Source organism: Heptranchias perlo, unplaced genomic scaffold (assembly GCF_035084215.1).
Source record: "Heptranchias perlo isolate sHepPer1 unplaced genomic scaffold, sHepPer1.hap1 HAP1_SCAFFOLD_1388, whole genome shotgun sequence".
NCBI lineage: Eukaryota > Metazoa > Chordata > Chondrichthyes > Hexanchiformes > Hexanchidae > Heptranchias > Heptranchias perlo.
The window spans coordinates 16,173-40,212 of NW_027138633.1; the positions used below are offsets into that span (position 1 = coordinate 16,173).

Consider the following 24,040-nt stretch of genomic DNA (forward strand, 5'->3'; position numbering starts at 1 on the left):
CCCTCCCTCCGTCCACTCCTCCACTCACACACTCCCTCCCTCCGTCCACTCCTCCACTCACACACTCCCTCCATCCGTCCACTCCTCCACTCACACACTCCCTCCATCCACTCCTCCACTCACACACTCCCTCCATCTGTCCACTCCTCCACTCACACACTCCCTCCATCCACTCCACTCTCCACTCACACACTCCCTCCATCCGTCCACTCTCCACTCACACACTCCCTCCATCCGTCCACTCCTCCACTCACACACTCCCTCCATCCGTCCACTCTCCACTCACACGCTCCCTCCATCCACTCCACTCCTCCACTCACACACTCCCTCCTTCCGTCCACTCCTCCACTCACACACTCCCTCCATCCGTCCACTCCTCCACTCACACACTCCCTCCATCCGTCCACTCCTCCACTCACACACTCCCTCCCTCCACTCCTCCACTCACACACTCCCTCCATCCGTCCACTCCTCCACTCACACACTCCCTCCATCCGTCCACTCCTCCACTCACACACTCCCTCCATCCGTCCACTCTCCACTCACACACTCCCTCCATCCGTCCACTCCTCCATTCACACGCTCCCTCCATCCACTCCTCCACTCACACACTCCCTCCATCCGTCCACTTCTCCACTCACACACTCCCTCCATCCGTCCACTCCTCCACTCACACACTCCCTCCATCCGTCCACTCCCCTCTCACACACTCCCTCCATCCGTCCACTCCTCCACTCACACACTCCTCCATCCGTCCACTCCTCCACTCACACAATCCCTCCATCCGTCCACTCCTCAACCCACACACTCCCTCCCTCCGTCCACTCCTCCACTCACACACTCCCTCCATCCGTCCACTCCTCCACTCACACACTCCCTCCGTCCGTCCACTCCTCCACTCACACAACTCCCTCCGTCCGTCCACTCCTCCACCCACACACTCCCTCCGTCCGTCCACACCTCCACTCACACACTCCCTCCATCCGTCCACTCCTCCACTCACACACTCCCTCCATCTGTCCACTCCTCCTCTCACACACTCCCTCCATCCGTCCACTCCTCCACTCACACACTCCCTCCGTCCGTCCACTCCTCCACCCACACACTCCCTCCGTCCGTCCACACCTCCACTCACACACTCCCTCCATCCGTCCACTCCTCCACTCACACACTCCCTCCATCTGTCCACTCCTCCACTCACACACTCCCTCCATCCGTCCACTGCTCCACTCGCACACTCCCTCCATCCGTCCACTGCTCACTCACACACTCCCTCCATCTGGTCCACTCCTCCTCTCACACACTCCCTCCATCCGTCCATTCCTCCTATCACACACTCCCTACATCACGCTCCACTCACACACTCCCTCCATCCGTCCACTCCTCCACTCACACACTCCCTCCATCTGTCCACTCCTCACTCACACACTCCCTCCATCCATCCACTCCTCCTCTCACACACTCCCTCCATCCGTCCACTCCTCCACCCGACACACTCCCGCCTCGTCCACTCCACTCACACACTCCCTCCATCCATCACTCCTCCTCTCACACACTCCCTCCATCCGTCCACTCCTCCACCCACACACTCCCTCGTCCGTCCACCACCTCCACTCACACACTCCCTCCATCCGTCACTCCTCCACTCACACACTCCCTCCATCTGTCCACTCCTCCTCTCACACACTCCCTCCATCCGTCCACTGCTCCACTCGCACACTCCCTCCATCTGTCCACTCCTCTCTCGCACACTCCCTCCATCCGTCCACTCCTCCTATCACACACTCCCTCCATCCACGCCTCCACTCACACACTCCCTCCATCCGTCACTCCTCCACTCACACACTCCCTCCTTCTGTCCACTCCTCCACTCACAACACTCCTCCATCCATCCACTCCTCCTCTCACACACTCCCTCCATCCGTCCACTCCTCCACCCACACACTCCCTCCATCCGTCCACTCCTCCACTCACACACTCACTCCATCCGTCCATCCTCACTCACACACTCACTCCATCCGTCCACTCCTCCACTCACACACTCCCTCCATCCGTCCACTCCTCCACTCACACACTCCCTCCATCCGTCCACTCCTCCTCTCACACACTCCTCCGTCCACTCCTCCACCCACACACTCCTCCATCCACTCCACTCCTCCACTCACACACTCCCTCCATCCGTCCATTCCTACACCCACACACTCCCTCCATCCGTCCACTCCTCCACTCACACACTCCCTCCATCCGTCCACTCCTCCACTCACACACTCCCTCCATCCGTCCACTCCTCCTCTCACACACTCCCTCCATCCACTCCTCCACTCACACACTCCTTCCATCCGTCCACTCCTCCACCCACACACTCCCTCCCTCCGTCCACTCCTCCACTCACACACTCCCTCCCTCCGTCCACTCTCCACTCACACACTCCCTCATCCGTCCACTCCTCCACTCACACACTCCCTCATCCGTCCACTCCTCCACTCACACACTCCCTCCATCCGTCCACTCCTCCACTCACACACTCCCTCCATCCGTCCACTCCTCCACCCCACACTCCCTCCATCCGTCCACTCCTCACTCGCACACTCCCTCCATCCGTCCACTCCTCCACTCACACACTCCCTCCATCCGTCCACTCCTCCACCCACACACTCCCTCCATCCGTCCACTCCTCCACTCGCACACTCCCTCCCTCCGTCCACTCCTCCACTCACACACTCCTCCCTCCGTCCACTCTCCACTCACACACTCCCTCCATCCGTCCACTCCTCCACTCACACACTCCCTCCATCCACTCCTCCACTCACACACTCCCTCCATCTGTCACTCCTCCACTCACACACTCCCTCCATCCACTCCACTCTCCACTCACACACTCCCTCCATCCGTCCACTCTCCACTCACACACTCCCTCCATCCGTCCACTCCTCCACTCACACACTCCCTCCATCCGTCCACTCTCCACTCACACACTCCCTCCATCCACTCCACTCCTCCACTCACACACTCCCTCCATCCACTCCACTCCTCCACTCACACACTCCCTCCTTCCGTCCACTCCCCCACTCACACACTCCCTCCATCCGTCCACTCCTCCACTCACACACTCCCTCCGTCCGTCCACTCTCCACTCACACACTCCCTCCGTCCGTCCACTCCTCCAATCACACAGTCCCTCCATCCGTCCACTCTCCACTCACACACTCCCTCCATCCGTCCACTCTCCACTCACACACTCCCTCCATCCACTCCACTCCTCCACTCACACACTCCTCTTCCGTCCACTCCCCCACTCACACACTCCCTCCATCCGTCCACTCCTCCACCCACACACTCCCTCCATCCATCCACTCCTCCACTCACACACTCCCTCCATCCGTCCACTCCTCCACCGACACACTCCCTCCATCCGTCCACTCTCCACTCACACACTCCCTCCGTCCGTCCACTCTCCACTCACACACTCCCTCCGTCCGTCCACTCTCCACTCACACACTCCCTCCTCCGTCCACTCCTCCACTCACACACTCCCTCTATCCGTCCACTCTCCACTCACACACTCCCTCCATCCGTCCACTCTCCACTCACACACTCCTCCATCCGTCCACTCCTCCACTCACACACTCCCTCCATCCGTCCACTCCTCCACTCACACACTCCCTCCATCCGGTCCACTCCTCCACCCACACACTCCCTCCATCCGTCCACTCTCCACTCACACACTCCCTCCATCCGTCCCACTCCTCCACTCACACACTCCCTCCATCCGTCCACTCCTCACCCACACACTCCCTCCCTCCGTCCACTCCTCCACTCACACACTCCCTCCGTCCGTCCACTCCTCCTCTCACACACTCCCTCCCTCCGTCCACTCTCCACTCACACACTCCCTCCATCCGTCCACTCCTCCACCCACACACTCCCTCCCTCCGTCCACTCCTCCACTCACACACTCCCTCCGTCCGTCCACTCCTCCACTCACACACTCCCTCCCTCCGTCCACTCCTCCACTCACACACTCGCCTCCGTCCGTCCACTCCTCCTCTCACACACTCCCTCCCTCCGTCCACTCTCCACTCACAACACTCCCTCCATCCGTCCACTCCTCCACCCACACACTCCCTCCCTCCGTCCACTCCTCCACTCACACACTCCCTCCGTCCGTCCACTTCCTCCTCTCACACACTCCCTCCCTCCGTCCACTCCTCCTCTCACACACTCCCTCCCTCCGTCCACTCCTCCTCTCACACACTCCCTCCATCCGTCCACTCTCCACTCACACACTCCCTCCATCCATCCACTCCTCCACTCACACACTCCCTCTATCCGTCCACTCTCCACTCACACACTCCCTCCGTCCGTCCACGTCCTCCACTCACACACTCCCTCCGTCCGTCCACTCCTCCACTCAAACACTCCCTCCCTCCGTCCACTCCTCCACTCACACACTCCCTCCGTCCGTCCACGTCCTCCACCCACACACTCCCTCCATCCGTCCACTCCTCCACTCACACACTCCCTCCATCCGTCCACTCTCCACTCACACACTCCCTCCATCCGTCCACTGCTCCACTCGCACACTCCCTCCGTCCGTTCCACTCTCCACTCACACACTCCCTCCATCCGTCCACTCCTCCACTCACACTGCACTGTCGGAGGGTCAGTACTGAGGGAGCGCCGCACCGTCGGAGGGTCAGTACTGAGGGGAGGGCCGCACTGTCGGAGGGTCAGTACTGAGGGAGCGCCGCACTGTCCGGAGGGTCGGTACTGAGGGAGCGCCGCACTGTCGGAGGGTCAGTACTGAGGAGCGCCGCACTGTCGGAGGGTCGGTACTGAGGGAGCGCCGCACTGTCGGAGGGTCAGTACTGAGGGAGCGCCCGCACTGTCGGAGGGTCAGTACTGAGGGAGTGCCGCACTGTCGGAGGGTCAGTACTGAGGGAGCGCCGCACTGTCGGAGGGTCAGTACTGAGGGAGCGCCGCACTGTCGGAGGGTCGGTACTGAGGGAGCGCCGCACTGTCGGAGGGTCAGTACTGAGGGAGCGCCGCACTGTCGGAGGGTCAGTACTGAGGGAGGGCCGCACTGTCGGAGGGTCGTCGTACTGAGGGAGCCAGGCGTACTGAGGAGCCACCTGTCGGAGGGTCAGTACTGAGGGAGGGCCGCACTGTCGGAGGGTCAGTACTGAGGGAGCGCCGCACTGTCGGAGGTCAGTACTGAGGGGAGCGCCGCACTGTCGGAGGGTTCAGTCAGTCTGTCTGACTTTCTTTCTTTATTTTTCCATCTTCTTGATATTAAAGGGCGCAGTATCGGTGGGAACTGTTATTTTTTGACTAAACCTCTCTCTCTCTCTTTCCTCCTCCCTCTCCTCTCCCCCATTCCCTCCCCCTTCCTCTCCCCTCCCTCTTTCTCCTCCCTCTCCTCTCCCCCATTCTCTCCCTCTCCCCCCTCCCCCACTCTCTTCCCTCCCCCTCCCTCTCCCCTCCCTCTTTCTCTCCCATCCCTCTCTCTTCTCCCTTCCTCCCCCTCTCTCTCTCTCCCCTCTCTCTCCCTTCCTCCCCCTCTCTCTCTCTCTCTCCCCCTCCCTCTCTCCCTCCCCCTCCCTCACTCTCTCCCTCTCCTTCTCCCTCCCTCCCTCTCTCTCTCTCCCTCACTCCCCCTTTCTCTCTCCCTCCCCCACTCTCTCTCTCCCCTCTCCTTCCCCCTCCCTCCCTCTTCCCCTCTCTCCCTCCCCCTCCCTCTCTCTCCCACCCCCTCCCCTCTCTCTCTCCCCCACTCCCTCCCCTCTCCCCTCCCCCTCCTCCCCCCTCAGTTTGCGGGAAACCTGACAATCCAGTGACAAAGACCCGGGGCCGGATCTTCGGAGGGGCCCGAGCCCCCAGTCGACAGCTTCCCCTGGCAGGCGTACGTCCTCCCCCCGGGCGGGGGACGGGCAGCCGGCATCCTGATCAGCGAACCGGTGGGTGATGACCGCTGCCCACGTCCTGTACCCCAAGGGCACCTCCCGCCCAGCCCAAGCGGACTTGAACAAATGCCAAGTCTACCTCGGAGACAACAACCTGGAAGACCTGATGGGCACGCAGGCCTTCCCGGTCGAACAGGTCTACCTGCACGAAGGCTTCAGTGGCAGCCGCCATTACCACCACGACTTGGCTCTGGTCAAACTCAGCCAGCCGGTCAAGCTGACCGCCAGCATCATGCCCGTCTGCCTGCCCAGCGCCCGCTCCCAGTCCCTCTACCGCCCCTACTGCTGGGCTACGTGGCAGGCTGGGGGGTGACGGAGAACCAGGACGGTGGAGGAGAGCCACCTCCGCTACGTCGGCCTGCCCATGGCCGACCAGGCCAAGTGCGCCCAGGCGATGAGGCGGGCCCAGGACCCGGCCGAGGCCCTGGAGCTGACCCCGGCGATGTTCTGTGCCGGGACGGGCCTGGGAGAGACCGACTCCTGCCAGGGGGACAGCGGGGGGGCTTTCTCCGTCCATGATCGGGACTCCGACACCTGGTATGCCACTGGCATCGTCTCCTGGGGCCTGGGCTGCGGAGTGAATGGGACGTATGGGGTGTACACCAGAGTGTCCAGCCATCGCCATTGGATCGATGAAACATTGTCTGGAGGTTAAGTCAGGGACAAAGCTCACATCTCCCCGCAAAAAAAACCCTCCCCTCCTCTAATTTCTATTCCCTGAGCTTGATGTCCAATTTTTCCAGCACAGAAAGAGGCCATTGGGCCCATCACGAGCCTCCTCCCTCCCCGACTCCATCTCCTTCCAATCCTCTCTCCCTCATGTGTCTATCCATCTTCTCCCCCTTAAATCCATCTCCACTATTCGCCCCTCGAGGGAGCGAGTTCCCCATTCCCACCGCTCTCTGGGTGAAAGAAGGTTCTCCTGAATTCCCCGATTGGATTTATGAGTGACTCTCTTATATTTATGGCCTCCCCCCGCACTAGTTCTGGTCTCTCCACCCCCCCACCACAAGTGGAAATATCTTCTCTACGTCTACCCTATCGAACACTTTCGTTATTTACTAGAACGAGGGTATAGACAGGCTGGTCGAACGGGCGGACAGGTGGCAGATGAAATTTAACCCAGAAAAATGCGGGGTGATACATTTCGGTAGAAAGAACGAGGAGAGGCAGTATAAACTCGAGGGCACAGGTCTAAAAGGGGTACAGGAACGGAGAGATCTGGGGGTATATGTCCACAAATCGTTGAAGGTGGCAGGGCAGGTTGAGAAAGTGGTTAAAAAAGCATACGGGGCTTTATAAAAGCAAGGAAGTCTTGATAGACCTTTTATAAAACACTTGTTCGGCCACAACTGGAGTATTGTGTCCAGTTCTGGGCACCGGACTTTAGGAAGGATGTCAAGGCCCTTAGAGAGGGTGCAGAGGAGATCTACCAGAATGGTTCCAGGGATGAGGGACTTTAGTTACGTGGACTGACTGGAGGAACTGGGGTTGTCCTCCTCGGGACAGAGACGGTCGCGAGGAGATTTGATCGAGGGGGTCAAGATCAGGAAGGGTCCAGACAGAGCAGATGGAGAGAAACCGTCCCCATTGGCGGAAGGGTCAAGAACCAGAGGGGCACGGATTTAAGGTGATTGGCAAAAGAACCAAAGGCGACATGAGGAAAATCTTTTTTCACCCAGCGAGCGGTCGGGATCTGGAATGCACTGCCCGAGGGGGCGGTGGAGGCAGATTCGATCATGGCCTTCAAAAGGGAACTGGACAAACACCTGAAGGGGAAAAGATGTGCAGGGGCTACGGGGGAGTGGGACTGGCCGGATTGCTCTTGCGGAGAGACGGCACGGACTCGACGGGCCGAAAGGCCTCCTTCCGTGCCGCAACCTCTCCGCGGTTCTCCACGGTTATCTCCGCGGCTTCGAATCGGCGGGAAATCTTCCGTCCGTTTAGCGAGGGCATTCCAGGGGCTTGGGTACCCGGGCATCTGAGGGCACGGCCGCCATTGGCGGAGCGACGGGAATCGGAGATCTCGGAGGGTTTGTAGGGGGCTGGAGGAGGTTGCAGAGATAGGGAGGGGGGGGCGAGGAGGCCATGGAGGGGGATTTGAAGAGGAGGATCGGAGAATTTTTAAGCGAGCACAGGCCGGGGGGTGGGGGCGATGGGTGAACAAGACTTGGAGCGGGTTAGGATACGGGCAGCAGGAGTTTCAGATGAGTTGATGGCGACAGAGGGGCGATAGTGGGAGGCCGGCCAGGAGAGCTATCCCCGGCCCGGGAGACGAGGGCCGCATCACTTCTGACTTGTTCCTGGGAGGTGGGAGACATTTACAACCCACTGATAATCGGCCTGAGGCCATTAAGACTCAGTCACATGTTGTGAGACTGGAGTCACGTCCACACCGACTCCAGTTGGGTTGTGACACCAATCGTCAAGGATCCATCCTCACTTTCTTCAAATATATCGCCTGTACCTTTTTCAACTCAATCTCACAGTGTAGAGGGAGCTTTACTCTGTATCTAACCCTGTACCTGACCCTGGGAGTGTTTGATGGGACAGTGCAGAGGGAGCTTTACTCTGTATCTAACCCTGTACCTGCCCTGGGAGTGTTTGATGGGACAGTGCAGAGGGAGCTTTACTCTGTATCTAACCCTGTACCTGACCCTGGGAGTGTTTGATGGGACAGTGTAGAGGGAGCTTTACTCTGTATCTAACCCCGTCCCTGCCCTGGGAGTGTTTGACGGGACAGTGTAGAGGGAGCTTTACTCTGTATCTAACCCTGTACCTGCCCTGGGAGTGTTTGATGGGACAGTGTAGAGGGAGCTTTACTCTGTATCTAACCCTGTACCTGACCCTGGGAGTGTTTGATGGGACAGTGTAGAGGGAGCTTTACTCTGTATCTAACCCTGTACCTGACCCTGGGAGTGTTTGATGGGACAGTGTAGAGGAGCTTTACTCTGTATCTAACCCTGTACCTGCCCCGGGAGTGTTTGACGGGACGGTGTAGAGGGAGCTTTACTCTGTATCTACCCTGTACCTGCCCTGGGAGTGTTTGATGGGACAATGTAGAGGGAGCTTTACTCTGTATCTAACCCTGTACCTGACCCTGGGAGTGTTTGATGGGACAGTGTAGAGGGAGCTTTACTCTGTATCTAACCCTGTACCTGCCCTGGGAGTGTTTGATGGGACAGTGTTGAGGGAGCTTTACTCTGTATCTAACCCTGTACCTGCCCTGGGAGTGTTTGACGGGACAGTGTAGAGGGAGCTTTACTCTGTATCTAACCCTGTACCTGCCCCGGGAGTGTTTGACGGGACGGTGTAGAGGGAGCTTTACTCTGTATCTACCCTGTACCAGCCCTGGGAGTGTTTGACGGGACAGTGTAGAGGGAGCATTACTCTGTATCTAACCCTGTACCAGCCCTGGGAGTGTTTGATGGACGGTGTGGAGGGAGCTTTACTCTGGATCTAACCCTGTACCTGCCTGGGAGTGTTTGATGGGACAGTGTAGAGGGAGCTTTACTCTGTATCTAACCCTGTACCTGCCCTGGGAGTGTTTGATGGGACGGTGTGGAGGGAGCTTTACTCTGTATCTAACCCTGTACCTGCCCTGGGAGTGTTTGATGGGACGGTGTGGAGGGAGCTTTACTCTGTATCTAACCCTGTACCTGCCCTGGAGTGTTTGATGGGACAGTGTAGAGGGAGCTTTACTCTGTATCTAACCCTGTACCTGACCTGGGAGTGTTTGATGGGACGGTGTGGAGGGAGCTTTACTCTGTATCTAACCCTGTACCTGCCCTGGGAGTGTTTGACGGGACAGTGTAGAGGGAGCTTTACTTTGTATCTAACCCTGTACCTGCCCTGGGAGTGTTTGATGGGCCAGTGTAGAGGGAGCTTTACTCTGTATCTAACCCTGTACCTGCCCTGGGAGTGTTTGACGGGACAGTGTAGAGGGAGCTTTACTCTGTATCTAACCCTGTACCTGCCCTGGGAGTGTTTGATGGGACAGTGTAGAGGGAGCTTTACTCTGTATCTAACCCTGTACCTGCCCTGGAGTGTTTGACGGGACAGTGTAGAGGGAGCTTTACTCTGTATCTAACCCTGTACCTGCCCTGGGAGTGTTTGACGGGACAGTGTAGAGGGAGCTTTACTCTGTATCGAACCCCGTGATGTCCCTGCCCTGGAGTGCAAGCGGTGGCCATGAATTGAGAAGCAGTCCTGAATTCAGAAACACCTCTGCGAGAGGGAGAACATCGATCGGATGAGGAGACCAACAGATGGAGGAGCTTTGAAGGCCCCAAGCCAGAACTCAACCAACAAGTGGACTCCCAGACCGAGCGTCTGCTGTGATAAGCTCACATTCTCGAATGTATTTTGCAAAACGACTGCCAATTGGGATTAAATTCAGTTGTTACGATCGCAGTTGTTTCTGGTATATTTTCACTCCGCGAATTGTGGACTCTCTCTCTCTCTCTCTCCGTCCCTGCCTTTACCTTCTGGTCGCAAAACGCACTGTTATCCAACGCCATTTTCCCATCTCAACCCAATGGCAGCGTCTCCCGCGCCCCACGTCAGACCAGAAAGTGTGCCCTTCGACTGGCCACAAGTCACTTGAAATCCCCACCCTCCCCCGGTCGACCAGTACCGAGGGAGCGCCGCACTGTCGGAGGGTCGGTACTGAGGGAGCGCCGCACCGTCGGAGGGTCGGTGCTGAGGGAGCGCCGCACCGAGGGAGGGTCGGTACTGAGGGAGTGCCGCACCGAGGGAGGGTCGGTACTGAGGGAGCGCCGCACCGAGGGAGGGTCGGTACTGAGGGAGCCCCGCACTGTCGGAGGGTCGGTGCTGAGGGAGCGCCGCACTGTGGGAGGGTCGGTACTGAGGGAGGGCCGCACTGTCGGAGGGTCGGTACTGAGGGAGCCCCGCACTGTCGGAGGGTCGGTACTGAGGGAGCGCCGCACTGTCGGAGGGTCGGTACTGAGGGAGCGCCGCACTGTCGGAGGGTCGGTGCTGAGGGAGCGCCGCACTGTGGGAGGGTCAGTACTGAGGGAGCGCCGCACTGTCGGAGGGTCGGTACTGAGGGAGCGCCGCACTGTCGGAGGGTCAGTACTGAGGGAGGGCCGCACTGTCGGAGGGTCAGTACTGAGGGAGCGCCGCACTGTCGGAGGGTCGGTACTGAGGGAGCTCCGCACTGTCGGAGGGTCGGTACTGAGGGAGCGCCGCACTGTCGGAGGGTCGGTACTGAGGGAGCGCCGCACTGTGGGAGGGTCAGTACTGAGGGAGCTCCGCACTGTCGGAGGGTCGGTACTGAGGGAGCTCCGCACTGTCGGAGGGTCGGTACTGAGGGAGCGCCGCACTGTCGGAGGGTCGGTACGAGTGTTTTGGCGATTCAGTGCTGAATTCAGGAGTTCAAAGAACAGAGGCGGGAGATGAACAAAGATGGGAAGAGTTTGCGATGCCAGAAAAAACAGCACTCTGTTCACATCTGGGGGGCCAACGACCGCAGGGATATTTAAGCAATTGTGAAAACATTTCCCAGAACACAAACGGCTCGTCTCCAATTTCTGGGAGACGGATAAGGTCAGAGGGAGGCGAGGGGGGCCCCGGGGGCAGCCCAGGAGAGGCAAACATTGTCTCCTTTTCAAAGTTTGAGCCTCTCGAAATCGTCCCAGACGGCGTTTCTACCAGTTACTCTCTGGATCTGCTCGAATCTTTTCGGTTTTCGAAGCTGCCCCAGACGGAGGGCTCGAGGGTGGTCCCTCGCTCTCTGGTGGGGCGACTGGGATTGGCCGGTGGTGGGGTTAGGCACCGTGACGTTTCACCCTCGCTGGAACCCTCGGGTCAAGTCCAGCCCTAAACAGAGCAGGGACAATAGTCGATGTGCTGTACCTGCTCTGGGAGTGTTTGACGGGACAGTGTAGAGGGAGCTTTACTCTGTATCTAACCCTGTACCTGACCCTGGGAGTGTTTGACGGGACAGTGTAGAGGGAGCTTTACTCTGTATCTCACCCTGTACCTGCCCTGGGAGTGTTTGACGGGACAGTGTAGAGGGAGCTTTACTCTGTATCTAACCCTGTACCTGCTCTGGGAGTGTTTGACGGGACAGTGTAGAGGGAGCTTTACTCTATATCTAACCCTGTACCTGCCCTGGGAGTGTTTGACGGGACAGTGTAGAGGGAGCTTTACTCTGTATCTAACCCTGTACCTGCCCTGGAGTGTTTGATGGGACAGTGGAGAGGGAACTTTACTCTGTATCTAACCCTGTACCTGCCCTGGGAGTGTTTGACGGGACAGTGTAGAGGGAACTTTGCTCTGTATCTAACCCTGTACCTGCCCTGGGAGTGTTTGATGGGACAGTGTAGAGGGAGCTTTACTCTGTATCTAACCCTGTACCTGCCCTGGGAGTGTTTGATGGGACAGTGTAGAGGGAGCTTTACTCTGTATCTAACCCTGTACCTGCCCTGGAGTGTTTGACGGGACAGTGTAGAGGGAGCTTTACTCTGTATCTAACCCTGTACCTGCCCTGGGAGTGTTTGACGGGACAGTGTAGAGGGAGCTTTGCTCTGTATCTAACCAGTGTTGTAGCTGCCCTGGGAGTGTTTGCTAACACTGCGGGGGCCTGAACTGGGATGGGGACCGACTTCCTGTCACTGGAATTCATCAAGCGACTGAACTGAGACCTTGTATCAGGAGCTGACGTCCGTGTCGGACAGAGATAAGAATTCCTGACAGTCCAAAAGGTTTGTTGACTCCTGTTCCCTCTTGTGTATTTTGTGCTTCGATTGGTAACTCTCCGAATGAAGCCAGAATCTTCTCTCGAGATAGGAACAGCGAAATCATGAGGTAAGTTGGACGTTTGTTGAGTCTTAGTTAAGAGCCAAGGACTTGGGGGAGGTTTGGGGAGAAGGGGGAATTCACCCCGTTCTCCTGGGACTGTTGGTCCGGACGCAAAGGCTAAGTGCACAGGGTTAGATACAGAGTAAAGCTCCCTCTACACTGTCCCATCAAACACTCCCAGGGCAGGTACAGGGTTAGATACAGAGTAAAGCTCCCTCTACACTGTCCTGTCAAACACTCCCAGGGCAGGTACAGGGTTAGATACAGAGTAAAGCTCCCTCTACACTGTCCCGTCAAACACTCCCAGGGCAGGTACAGGGTTAGATACAGAGTAAAGCTCCCTCTACACCGTCCCGTCAAACACTCCCAGGGCAGGTACAGGGTTAGATACAGAGTAAAGCTCCCTCTACACTGTCCCGTCAAACACTCCCAGGGCAGGTACAGGTTAGATACAGAGTAAAGCTCCCTCTACACTGTACTGTCAAACACTCCCAGGGCAGGTACAGGGTTAGATACAGAGTAAAGCTCCCTCTACACTGTCCCGTCAAACACTCCCAGGGCAGGTACAGGGGTAGATACAGAGTAAAGCTCCCACTACACTGTCCCGTCAAACACTCCCAGGGCAGGTACAGGGTTAGATACAGAGTAAAGCTCCCTCTACACCGTCCCGTCAAACACTCCCAGGGCAGGTACAGGGTTAGATACAGAGTAAAGCTCCCTCTACACTGTCCCGTCAAACACTCCCAGGGCAGGTACAGGGTTAGATACAGAGTAAAGCTCCCTCTACACTGTCCCGTCAAACACTCCCAGGGTCAGGTACAGGGTTAGATACAGAGTAAAGCTCCCTCTACACCGTCCCGTCAAACACTCCCAGGGCAGGTACAGGGTTAGATACAGAGTAAAGCTCCCTCTACACTGTCCCGTCAAACACTCCCAGGGCAGGTACAGGGTTAGATACAGAGTAAAGCTCCCTCTACACTGTCCCGTCAAACACTCCCAGGGTCAGGTACAGGGTTAGATACAGAGTAAAGCTCCCTCTACACTGTCCCATGAAACACTCCCAGGGCAGGTACAGGGTTAGATACAGAGTAAAGCTCCCTCTACACTGTCCCGTCAAACACTCCCAGGGCAGGTACAGGGTTAGATACAGAGTAAAGCTCCCTCTACACTGTCCCGTCAAACACTCCCAGGGCAGGTACAGGGTTAGATACAGAGTAAAGCTCCCTCTACACTGTCCCGTCAAACACTCCCAGGGCAGGTACAGGGTTAGATACAGAGTAAAGCTCCCTCTACACTGTCCCATCAAACACTCCCAGGGTACAGGGTTAGATACAGAGTAAAGCTCCCTCTACACTGTCCCGTCAAACACTCCCAGGACAGGTACATATGGAGGTGGGGAGGGAGGGCGAGGGCCATGGAGGGGTTTGAAGAGGAGGATGGGAGGGTTTTAAAATCGAGGCGTTCCCGGACCGGGAGCCAATGTGGGTCCAGCGAGCACAGGGGGGTGATGGGTGAACGGGACTCGGTGCGAGTTAGGATACGGGGGCGGGAGGAGTTTCAGATGAGCTGATGGTTACTGAGGGGTGGAAGGTGGGAGACCGGCCAGGAGAGCCTGAGAATGGTCCAGTCTGGAGGGGACAAAGGGCATGGACGAGGGTTTCAGCAGCCGATGAGCTGAGGCAGGGTGCGGAGACCTGCGATGTTATGGGGGGCAGTGTACAATTCTGGACTGGAGTCCGTTGGATGGCAACTCGGAGAGGAAGGGGTTAAAATCCAAGTCCTACGTTGACTGCCATTTTAAGTTCCCGGCGGCCATTTTGTGTCCACTTTAATCTTGGCCTGTTGACGTGTCTCCCAGATTCAGGCGTGAGTGACTGGGAGACACTGGATATTAGTAAGTCCGTAAGATACACTGGGTGTCACTGGATGTTAGAGAATGGGTAATATCACACTGCACTGGGTGTCACTGGATGTTAGAGAATGGGTAATATCACACTGCACTGCGTGTCGCTGGATATTAGTAAATCCGTAATATCGCACTGCTCTGGGTGTCACTGGACATTAGTAAGTGGGTAATATCACACTGCACTGGGAGACACTGGATATTAGTGAGTGGGTAATATCACACTGCACTGGGAGACACTGGATATTAGTGAGGATATTAGTGAGTGGGTAATATCACACTGCACTGGTTGTCACTGGAGATTAGTGAGTGGGTAAAATCACACTGCACTGGGAGACACTGGATATTAGTGAGTGGGTAATATCGCACTGCACTGGGAGACACTGGACATTAGTAAGTGGGTCATAGCACCCTGCACTGGCAGACACTGGATATTAGCAAGTGGGTAATATCACACTGCACTGGCAGACACTGGATATTAAGTCACCCTCAGAGGCCCACTGAAATAACATGCAGATGAGGTCCTACCTTGCCGACAGACACTGCACCCTCGGATCCAGTAGCAACACTGGAGCGTGGGCTGCCTGTCGGCCCCTTGGAGTCCAGTGTTGCTAGTGGCGACGAAGAGGCCATCTTGCTGCTCGGAAGGCCCGAGAGGCGGCCGCAGTTCCTTGGCGCTGGGTTACAGGCCCCACGGTCTCGCCAGTGGTCACGAGATCTGATCTCTGGTCTTCTCCCACCCCAAGGCTCCTCGTTCTCACCGTGATTGTGCTCCGTGCCTGCGGCACCAGCCCAAACGTCCCACCTCCCAGTGTATCGTCAACTCCTCCAGGACACTGGCCCACGGAACAGAACGCGACAGAACAGGACGGTTTGGCAGAAAATGGCACCAGAAACGCAACCATTGGACTCAAAGGTAACTTTCCTCTCCTTTTTGTCTCCATCTCTCTCTCTCTTCCTCTATCTCTCGTTCCCTCTCTCCCTTCCCCACCTCTCCCTCTGGCTCCCCCTCGCCCTGTCTCCGACTCACTCTCTTTCTCCCTCTCTCTGCTCTTCCCCCTCTCCCTCGACAACTCTCTCTCTGTCCCCTTCCCCCACTTTCTGCCTTCCGTCTCCCTCCGTCTTTCTCTCTCTCTCATCCTCTCTGTCACTCTCCCTTTCTCTCCCTCTCCTTCTCCTTCTCACTCTGTCGTTCTGCCTCTCCCTCTGTCTCCGTCTCCGTCTCCGTCTCCCAAACTGTTGGGACTCCTCGCCTCCCCCCAAACTGTGGGGACTCCTCACCCCCCCCCAAACTGTGGGGACTCCTCACCCCCCAAACTGTGGGGACTCCTCACCCCCCCCCAAACTGTGGGGACTCCTCGCCTCCCCCCAAACTGTGGGGACTCCTCACCTCCCCCCAAACTGTGGGGACTCCTCACCTCCCCCCAAACTGTGGGGACTCCTCACCCTCCCCCAAACTGTGGGGACTCCTCACCTCCCCCCAAACTGTGGGGACTCCTCACCCTCCCCCCAAACTGTGGGGACTCCTCACCTCCCCCCAAACTGTGGGGACTCCTCACCTCCCCCCAAACTGTGGGGACTCCTCACCTCCCCCCAAACTGTGGGGACTCCTCACCCTCCCCCCCAAACTGTGGGGACTCCTCACCCCCCCCCAAACTGGGGGGACTGCTCACCTCCCCCCAAACTGTGGGGACTCCTCACCTCCCCCCAAACTGTGGGGACTCCTCACCCTCCCCCCAAACTGTGGGGACTCCTCACCTCCCCCCAAACTGTGGGGACTCCTCACCTCCCCCCAAACTGTGGGGACTCCTCACCCTCCCCCAAACTGTGGGGACTCCTCACATCCCCCCAAACTGTGGGGACTCCTCACCTCCCCCCAAACTGTGGGGACTCCTCACCTCCCCCCAAACTGTGGGGACTCCTCATCCTCCCCCCAAACTGTGGGGACTCCTCACATCCCCCCAAACTGTGGGGACTCCTCATCCTCCCCCCAAACTGTGGGGACTCCTCACATCCCCCCAAACTGTGGGGACTCCTCACATCCCCCCAAACTGTGGGGACTCCTCACCTCCCCCCAAACTGTGGGGACTCCTCACCCTCCCAAACTGTGGGGACTCCTCACATCCCCCCAAACTGTGGGGACTCCTCACCTCCCCCCAAACTGTGGGGCTCCTCACCTCCCCCCAAACTGTGGGGACTCCTCACCCCCCCCCAAACTGTGGGGACTCCTCACCTCCCCCCCAAACTGTGGGGACTCCTCACCCCCCAAACTGTGGGGACTCCTCACCTCCCCCCAAACTGTGGGGTCTCCTCACCTCCCCCCAAACTGTGGGGTCTCCTCACCTCCCCCCAAACTGTGGGGACTCCTCGCCTCCCCCCAAACTGTGGGGGCTCCTCACCCCCCCCCCCAAACTGCGGGGACTCCTCACATCCCCCCAAACTGTGGGGACTCCTCGCCTCCCCCCAAACTGTGGGGGCTCCTCACCCCCCCCCAAACTGCGGGGACTCCTCGCCTCCCCCCAAACTGCGGGGACTCCTCAGGCTAAATCTCATAGGCAAATTTATTTACAAAGAATGATTACACAGAAGTAGTGCAACACAATAATTTATCAGCAATATAACGCTTGACTCTCCCTCTGTCCCTCTCTGACTCTGCCTCGCTCTCTCGCTCCTTCTCCCTCCCTTTCGGTTTCTCCCTCCCTCTCTCTCCCACTGTCTCTCTTACTCTCTCTCTCCCTCTCTGTTTTGCTCTCTATCTCTCTGTTGCTCCCTTTCATGCTCCATCTCTCTGTCTTCTTTCTCTGTCTTTCACTTTGTTTCTCTCTATCATTCTCTCTCTCTCCGACACTCTCTATGTCTTTCTCTCTCTGTCTCTCTCCAACTCTTTCCGTCTCTCTCTCTCTCTCTCTTTCGCTCCCTCTCTCCATCTGTCTCTCTCTGTCTCTCTCTGTCTCTGTTTCTTTTTCTTCCTCTGTCTTTCTCTCTCGCTTCTCTCCCTCTGTCTCTCTCTCTTTGTCTTTTTCTTTGTTTCTCTGTTTCTGACTCTCTCTCTCTCTCTGTCTCACTCTCTCTGTCACTCTCTCTCTCTGTCTGTCTGTCTCTCTCTCTCTCTCTGTCTCTCTTTCGCTCCTTCTCCCTCTCTCCATCTGTCTGTCTGTCTCTCTCTTTCTGTCTCTCCCTCTGACTCCCTCTCCCTCTCCGTCTCTCTCTCTCCCTGTCTCTCTCCAACTCTTTCTGTCTCTCTCCGTCTTTTTCGCTCCCTCTCTCCATCTGTCTCTCGCTGTCTCTCCCTCTGACTCAGTATCTCTCTCCCTGTTTCTTGCTCTCCCTGTCTTTCTCTCCCTCTCTCTCCCTGTGTTTCATGTTCTCTCTCTCTCTGTTTCTTGTTTTCCCTCTCTCTTTCCCTCTCTGTCTCTCTCTCCCTCTCTCTCTCCCCCGCTCTGTCTCTCTCTCTCTCCCTCTCTCTCTTTCTCTCTCCCTCTCTCTCGCTCTCTCTGTCTCCCTCTGTCTTTCTCTCCCTCTCTCCCTCTTCCCTCACTCTCTCCCTCCCTCTCTCTCTCTCTCTCTTTCCCTCTCTCTCTCTCCCTCCCTCTCTCTCTCTCTCCCTCTCTTTCTCTCCGTCTTTCTCTCTCTCCCTCTCTCTTGCTCCCTCTCTCTTTCTCTCTCTCCCACTCTCCCTCTCCCTCTCTCCCTCAGTCTCTCTCTCTCTCCCTCTCTATTTCTCTCTCTCTCCCTCTCTATTTCTCTCTCTCCCTCTCTCTCTCTCCATCCCTCTCTCTCTCTCTCCCCCCCTCTCTCTCTCTCTCCCTCCCTCTTTCTCTCTCCCTCCCTTTCTCTCTCTCTCTCTCTCCGTCTTTCTCTCTCTCCCTCTCTTGCTCCCTCTCTCTTTCTCTCTCTCCCACTCTCCCTCTCTATTTCTCTCTCTCCCTCTCTATTTCTCTCTCTCTCCCTCTCCGTCTCTCTCCGTCTTTCTCTCTCTCTCTCTCTCTCCCTCTCTCTCCCTCTCCCTCTCTCTCTCACTCTCTCTCTCTCTCTCTCTCTCCCTCTCTCTCTCTCTCTCTCTCTCCCTCTCCGTCTCTCTCCGTCTTTCTCTCTCTCTCTCTCTCTCTCCCTCTCTCTCTCTCTCTCTCTCTCCCCACCCACACGACGACTCGCTGACCCCTCTCCTTCCCCGTTCCCGCAGCTTGCGGACGGCCCTCGAACCCGGCCACAGGGACCCAGCGAATCCTGGGCGGCCGCCTGGCGGAGGAGGGCAGCTTCCCCTGGCACGTCCTGGTGCTGCCGAAGGGCCGGGGCCGGGCCGCGGGCACTCTGATCGGGGACCGCTGGGTACTGACAGCCGCCCACGCCCTGTACCCCAAGGGAGCGACCCGCCAAGGCCCCGATCTGCTCTGCCAAACCACCCAGATCCGGACGGGCGGAGGGACGCGGCTAATGAGCGGGTACGACCGTGAGATCGAGGAGATTGTGGTCCACCCGAAGTTCGGCGAGGAGCCCCACGACTTCGACAACGACATCGCGCTGATCAGGCTGAGGGGGTCAGCGGGCGAGCCGATGCCCGCCTGCTTGCCCGCAGCCACGAGAGACGACGGCGGCCTCTTCGCGCCGGGGAGGGTGGGCTACGTGGCCGGCTGGGGGATGGAGGAGGGCTACTACCTCCGCCGTCGGCTGCGCTACGCGCTGCTCCCCCTGGTCGAGCAGCCCCGGTGCCGGCAGGCCTTCCGGACGGCCCGGATCGGGGGACGGGCGCCGGTTGTCAGCGCCAACATGTTCTGCGCCGGCCTGCCCGAGGGGGGGAGGGACGCCTGCGCCGGGGACACGGGCGGGGGTCTGCTGGTGCCCGACCCCAGTTCGGGCGCCTGGCACCTGGTGGGCATCGTGTCCTGGGGCGTGGGCTGCGGCCGGCCGGGCAGCTACGGGGTCTACACTCGGGTGTCCCGCTACCTGGCCTGGATCGACCGAGTCATCTCCGCCCGCCCCTAGAATGGAACTCAGTTCCCCCCCAATCCACCAAACTGTGGGGACTCGTCAGGCTAAATCTAACAGTCAGGTTTATTTACAGATTATACAGAGGAAATGGCAAATTATCACGTTCCCTCTCTCCCAAACTGCGGGGGCTCCTCGCCTCCCCCCAAACTGTGGGGGCTCCTCGCCTCCCCCCCGAACTGTGGGGACTCCTCGCCTCCCCCCGAATTGCGGGGGCTCCTCGCCTCCCCCCGAACTGCGGGGACTCCTCGCCTCCCCCGAACTGTGGGGACTCCTCACCCTCCCAAACTGCGGGGACTCCTCGCCTCCCACCGAACTGCGGGGACTCCTCACCCCCTCCCCAAACTGCGGGGAATCCTCGCCTCCCCCCAAACTGCGGGGACTCCTCGCCTCCCCCCGAACTGCGGGGACTCCTCACCCCCTCCCCAAACTGCGGGGACTCCTCGCCTCCCACCGAACTGCGGGGACTCCTCGCCTCCCCCCAAACTGCGGGGACTCCTCGCCTCCCCCCAAACTGCGGGGACTCCTCGCCTCCCCCCAAACTGCGGGGACTCCTCGCCTCCCCCCGAACTGCGGGGACTCCTCACCCCCCCCCAAACTGCGGGGACTCCTCACCTTCCCCCAAACTGCGGGGACTCCTCGCCTCCCCCAAACTGTGGGGACTCCTCACCTCCCCCCAAACTGTGGGGACTCCTCACCTCCCCCAAACTGTGGGAACTCCTCACCTCCCCCCAAACTGTGGGGACTCCTCACCTCCCCCCAAACTGTGGGGACTCCTCACCTCCCCCCAAACTGTGGGGACTCCTCACCTTCCCAAATTGTGGGACTCCTCACCCTCCAAAACTGTGGGAACTCCTCACCTCCCCAAACTGTGGGGCGCCTCACCCCCCCAAACTGTGGGGACTCCTCACCTCCCCGCAAACTGTGGGAACTCCTCACCCCCCAAAACTGTGGGAACTCCTCACCCCCCCAAACTGTGGGGACTCCTCACCTCCCCGCAAACTGTGGGCACTCCACACACCCAATCTAAGGGGACTTCTCAGGCTAAATCAAATTATCGGATTTATTTACAAAGAATAAGATTACACGGAGGTAATGCAATACAATGCTTGACTTGCCATCTTCGTCTCTCTAATAGAACACTGTAAGCTGTTCCAAGCATAATAAAATATTCAAACTCCTTGTGAACTTTCTGGAATGTCTGCCAGGGCGACTTTGAGAAATAAAGGGGGATTGATGTATTTCCATCAAGGGCAGCGCTCCCTCAGTACTGACCCTCCGACAGTGCGGCGCTCCCTCAGTACCGACCCTCCGACAGTGCGGCGCTCCCTCGGTACCGACCCTCCGACAGCGCGGCCCTCCCTCAGTACTGACCCTCCGACAGTGCGGCGCTCCCTCAGTACCGACCCTCCGACAGCGCGGCGCTCCCTCAGTACCGACCCTCCGACAGCGCGGCCCTCCCTCAGTACTGACCCTCCGACGGTGCGGCGCTCCCTCGGTACCGACCCTCCGACAGTTCAGCGAGTTGAATGAGACCAGTCCCCGGGTTCTTCTGTCGAAACGATGTTTTATTTCAGGTAACAAATCCCGAGAGCAAATCAAAAGTCAAACAAGGTCTCCCTTTCAAAAGCGAGGATTGCTTCCAACGAGTTCGGTGAAGGTTCAGGGGTCAAAACGCAAATGGGACGCCTCATGGCGCTTCATGTTTTCAGGGGGCTGGATTTGACCCCTGATCCCTGGCGGGTTAAAGGTCAGTGTCTGACCTAGCCTCGTCTCTCCGTCCCTCTCCCCCCAGGGTCCCGGTCCAAACGCAGGAAAACAAGAAACAAAGACGCCAAGAAAACCGCAAACGCACTTGTCCGCTCTCCGGGCGCCCTCTGACCCCGGGCCGCCGGGCGCCCCCTCAGGGGCCGATGGGCGGCTTCTCCGACCTCCGTTTGCAGATCCAGTAGTTCGCCTTGCTGCACACGGCATTGGCCCAGGCTCCGTTGCGTAGCATGACGCAGTTCTTGAACGCTTCGTGGTCGTAGTCGAAGTAACTGTCCGGAGAGTCTCGGTCCCAGAACCTAGGGGTCAGGGGGGGGTGGGAGGGGGGAGGGAAGGGGAGGAGGGAGGAGCAGAGGAGTCAGGTGATGCGAGGGCAACCCATGGCGGGGAAAGGGAGGGAGAGGGGGAAGGAAGGAAGAAAGAAAGAAAGTAAGAGTGAGAAGGAAAGATAAAGGAAGGAGAGAAAGGAAGAAAGAAGGAAAGAAAGGAAGAAAGAAAGAGAGAACGAAGGAAGGAAAGAAAGAGAGAAAGGAGGAAAGAAAGAAAGATGGAAGGAAAGAAAGAGAGAAAGAAGGAAAGAAAGGAAGACAGAAAGAAAGAGAGAAAGAAGGAAAGAAAGGAAGAAAGAAAGAGAGAAAGAAGGAAGGAAAGAAAGAGAGAAAGGAGGAAAGAAAGAAAGATGGAAGGAAAGAAAGAGAGAAAGAAGGAAAGAAAGGAAGACAGAAAGAAAGAGAGAAAGAAGGAAAGAAAGGAAGACAGAAAGAAAGAGAGAAAGAAGGAAAAAAAGAAAGAAAGAAAGAGAAAGAAAGAAAGAAAGAAAGGAAGAAAGAAGCAAAGAAAGAAAGAAAGGAAGAGAGAAAGAAGGAAAGAAAGAAAGAAAAGAAAGAGAGAAAGAAGAAAGAAAAGAAAGAGAGAAAGAAGGAAAGAAAGAAAGGTGGAAGGAACGAAAGGAAGAAAGAAGGAAAGAAACAAGGAAAGAAAGGAAGAAGGAAAGAAGTGAGAGAGAGAAGGAAACAAAAAGGAAAGAAAGAGAAAGAAAGAAAGAAAGAAAGAAAGAAAGAAAGAAAGGAAGGAAGGAGGGAGGAAGGAAAGAGAGAGAGAGAAAGATCTCCCATCTCTCCCGTCCCTCTCACCACCTCAGGACGTCCCAAAGCTTCACGGCCAATGAAGGACTTTTATTTGAAGTGCGGTCCCTGTTGTAATGTGGGGAAACGAGGCGGCCAATTTACGCACAGCAAGATCCCACAAACAGCCGATGTGATAAATGACCCAGATCATCTGGTTTTTTTTTAGTGATGTTGGTCGAGGGATAAATATCGGGGCCCAGGACCCCCGGGGAGAACTCCCCCCTCCCTGCTCTTCTTCCAATAGTGGGCCGTGGGATCTTTTACACCCGCCCGAGAGGGGCAGACGGGGCCCTCGGTTTAACGTCTGCTCCAACGGGAGCAATGCCACGGGAGGGGGCGGCGTTCGAAACAGGATGGCAGCCGCCTGTCGCCCGTGTCACGGCCCGGCTGTCACGCCTTGGCTGAAACCCCACCACCCCCTCACCCCGAAAAACGACAAGAAACGTAGCAGACCGATTGAAAAAAAAATGGAGGGTCAAAATCGCGGGGCTAATTCGGGGGAGGTGGGGGGGTAAACCGGGCTGGAATTAACGGGGTGGGGGGTTAAACAGATTCGCCACCTACGGGTGCGGGGAGGCGTGGGTATAATGACGGCCTTTAATCCATTGGGATGTGGACGTCAAGGGCGATGCCGAGATTTATTGCCCCATTCCAAGATGGCCTCCCACGAGACAATGGCCGCCTTCTTGATCCGACCGCGCTCCTGAGCGGCGATGGTGCCACCCCCCCGCAGTGACGCCCGCTTCGGGGAGCTTGACTCGGCCGCGGTGAAGGAACGGCGGGTCGTTTGGGGGGGAGGGTGGTGGGGGGAGGCGTGTCTCGGCGTAGAGATGCCAGATGGTCCACAAAGTCGCCCTCCCGGTCCTTCGAGGCGGAGGAGATCGGGAGGCGCGAGGGATTCGGGATGGCATCCCCGGATGGGCCCCGGCTGGAGTGCCGGGTCCAATTCTGGGCGCCCACACTTCAGGAAGGACGTGAAGGCCTCAGAGAAGAGATTTACCAGAATGGTTCCAGGGATGAGGGTCTTCAGTTCACGTGGAGGGACTGGGATTGTTCTCCTCAGAGCAGAGAAGGTTAGGGTTTGCTCCACCCACTTGCCCTCCCCTCCTGCAGGACTCCCTGTACTCACGTCAGCTCCGGCTGGAGATGCGTCCTGTCCACCCACATCCAGGGAGATTTGTCTGGAATCTCACGGATTCCAATCCAAAATATCTTCTGCACGTCAAAGGCTGCAGCAAATCTCTGAGGGTGAAGGCAGGGCAAAGCAGTGAGTGAAGCTCCCTCCACACCGTCCCGTCAAACACTCCCAGGGCAGGTACAGAGTAAAGCTCCCTCTACACTGTCCCGTCAAACACTCCCAGGGCAGGTACAGGGTTAGATACAGAGTAAAGCTCCCTCTACACCGTCCCGTCAAACACTCCCAGGGCAGGTACAGGGTTAGATACAGAGTAAAGCTCCCTCTACACCGT

General features: G+C 57.7%; 2 protein-coding genes and 1 long non-coding RNA gene across 3 annotated transcripts in view; 2 read left to right on the top strand and 1 right to left on the bottom strand.

Annotated features, from left to right (window-relative positions):
- LOC137308773 (complement C1r subcomponent-like protein) overlaps nucleotides 1-19,679 on the top strand; it is a 34,897-nt gene extending 15,218 nt beyond the window's left edge. Inside the window, exons 2-6 of the mRNA XM_067977276.1 lie at nucleotides 5,811-6,257; nucleotides 6,288-6,613; nucleotides 12,665-12,794; nucleotides 15,438-15,607; nucleotides 18,875-19,679. Coding sequence (XP_067833377.1) covers nucleotides 5,965-6,257; nucleotides 6,288-6,613; nucleotides 12,665-12,794; nucleotides 15,438-15,607; nucleotides 18,875-19,674 — 1,719 coding nt within the window. The 5' untranslated portion in view covers nucleotides 5,811-5,964 and the 3' untranslated portion in view covers nucleotides 19,675-19,679. The remainder of the gene's footprint in view (nucleotides 1-5,810; nucleotides 6,258-6,287; nucleotides 6,614-12,664; nucleotides 12,795-15,437; nucleotides 15,608-18,874) is intronic.
- An 88-nt stretch (nucleotides 19,680-19,767) lies between these two features.
- On the top strand, nucleotides 19,768-20,757 carry LOC137308774 (nascent polypeptide-associated complex subunit alpha, muscle-specific form-like). Its single transcript, XM_067977278.1, has 2 exons — nucleotides 19,768-20,402; nucleotides 20,487-20,757. The coding sequence occupies exons 1-2, from the start codon at nucleotides 19,768-19,770 to the stop codon at nucleotides 20,755-20,757; spliced, it is 906 nt and encodes a 301-aa protein (XP_067833379.1).
- A 467-nt stretch (nucleotides 20,758-21,224) lies between these two features.
- On the bottom strand, nucleotides 21,225-23,811 carry LOC137308775 (uncharacterized). The gene is made up of 2 exons (XR_010959618.1): nucleotides 23,701-23,811; nucleotides 21,225-21,743 (listed from the first exon to the last, which is right to left on the bottom strand). It is a non-coding gene; the product is annotated as an uncharacterized lncRNA (long non-coding RNA).
- Between the last annotated feature and the right edge of the window lie 229 nt (nucleotides 23,812-24,040).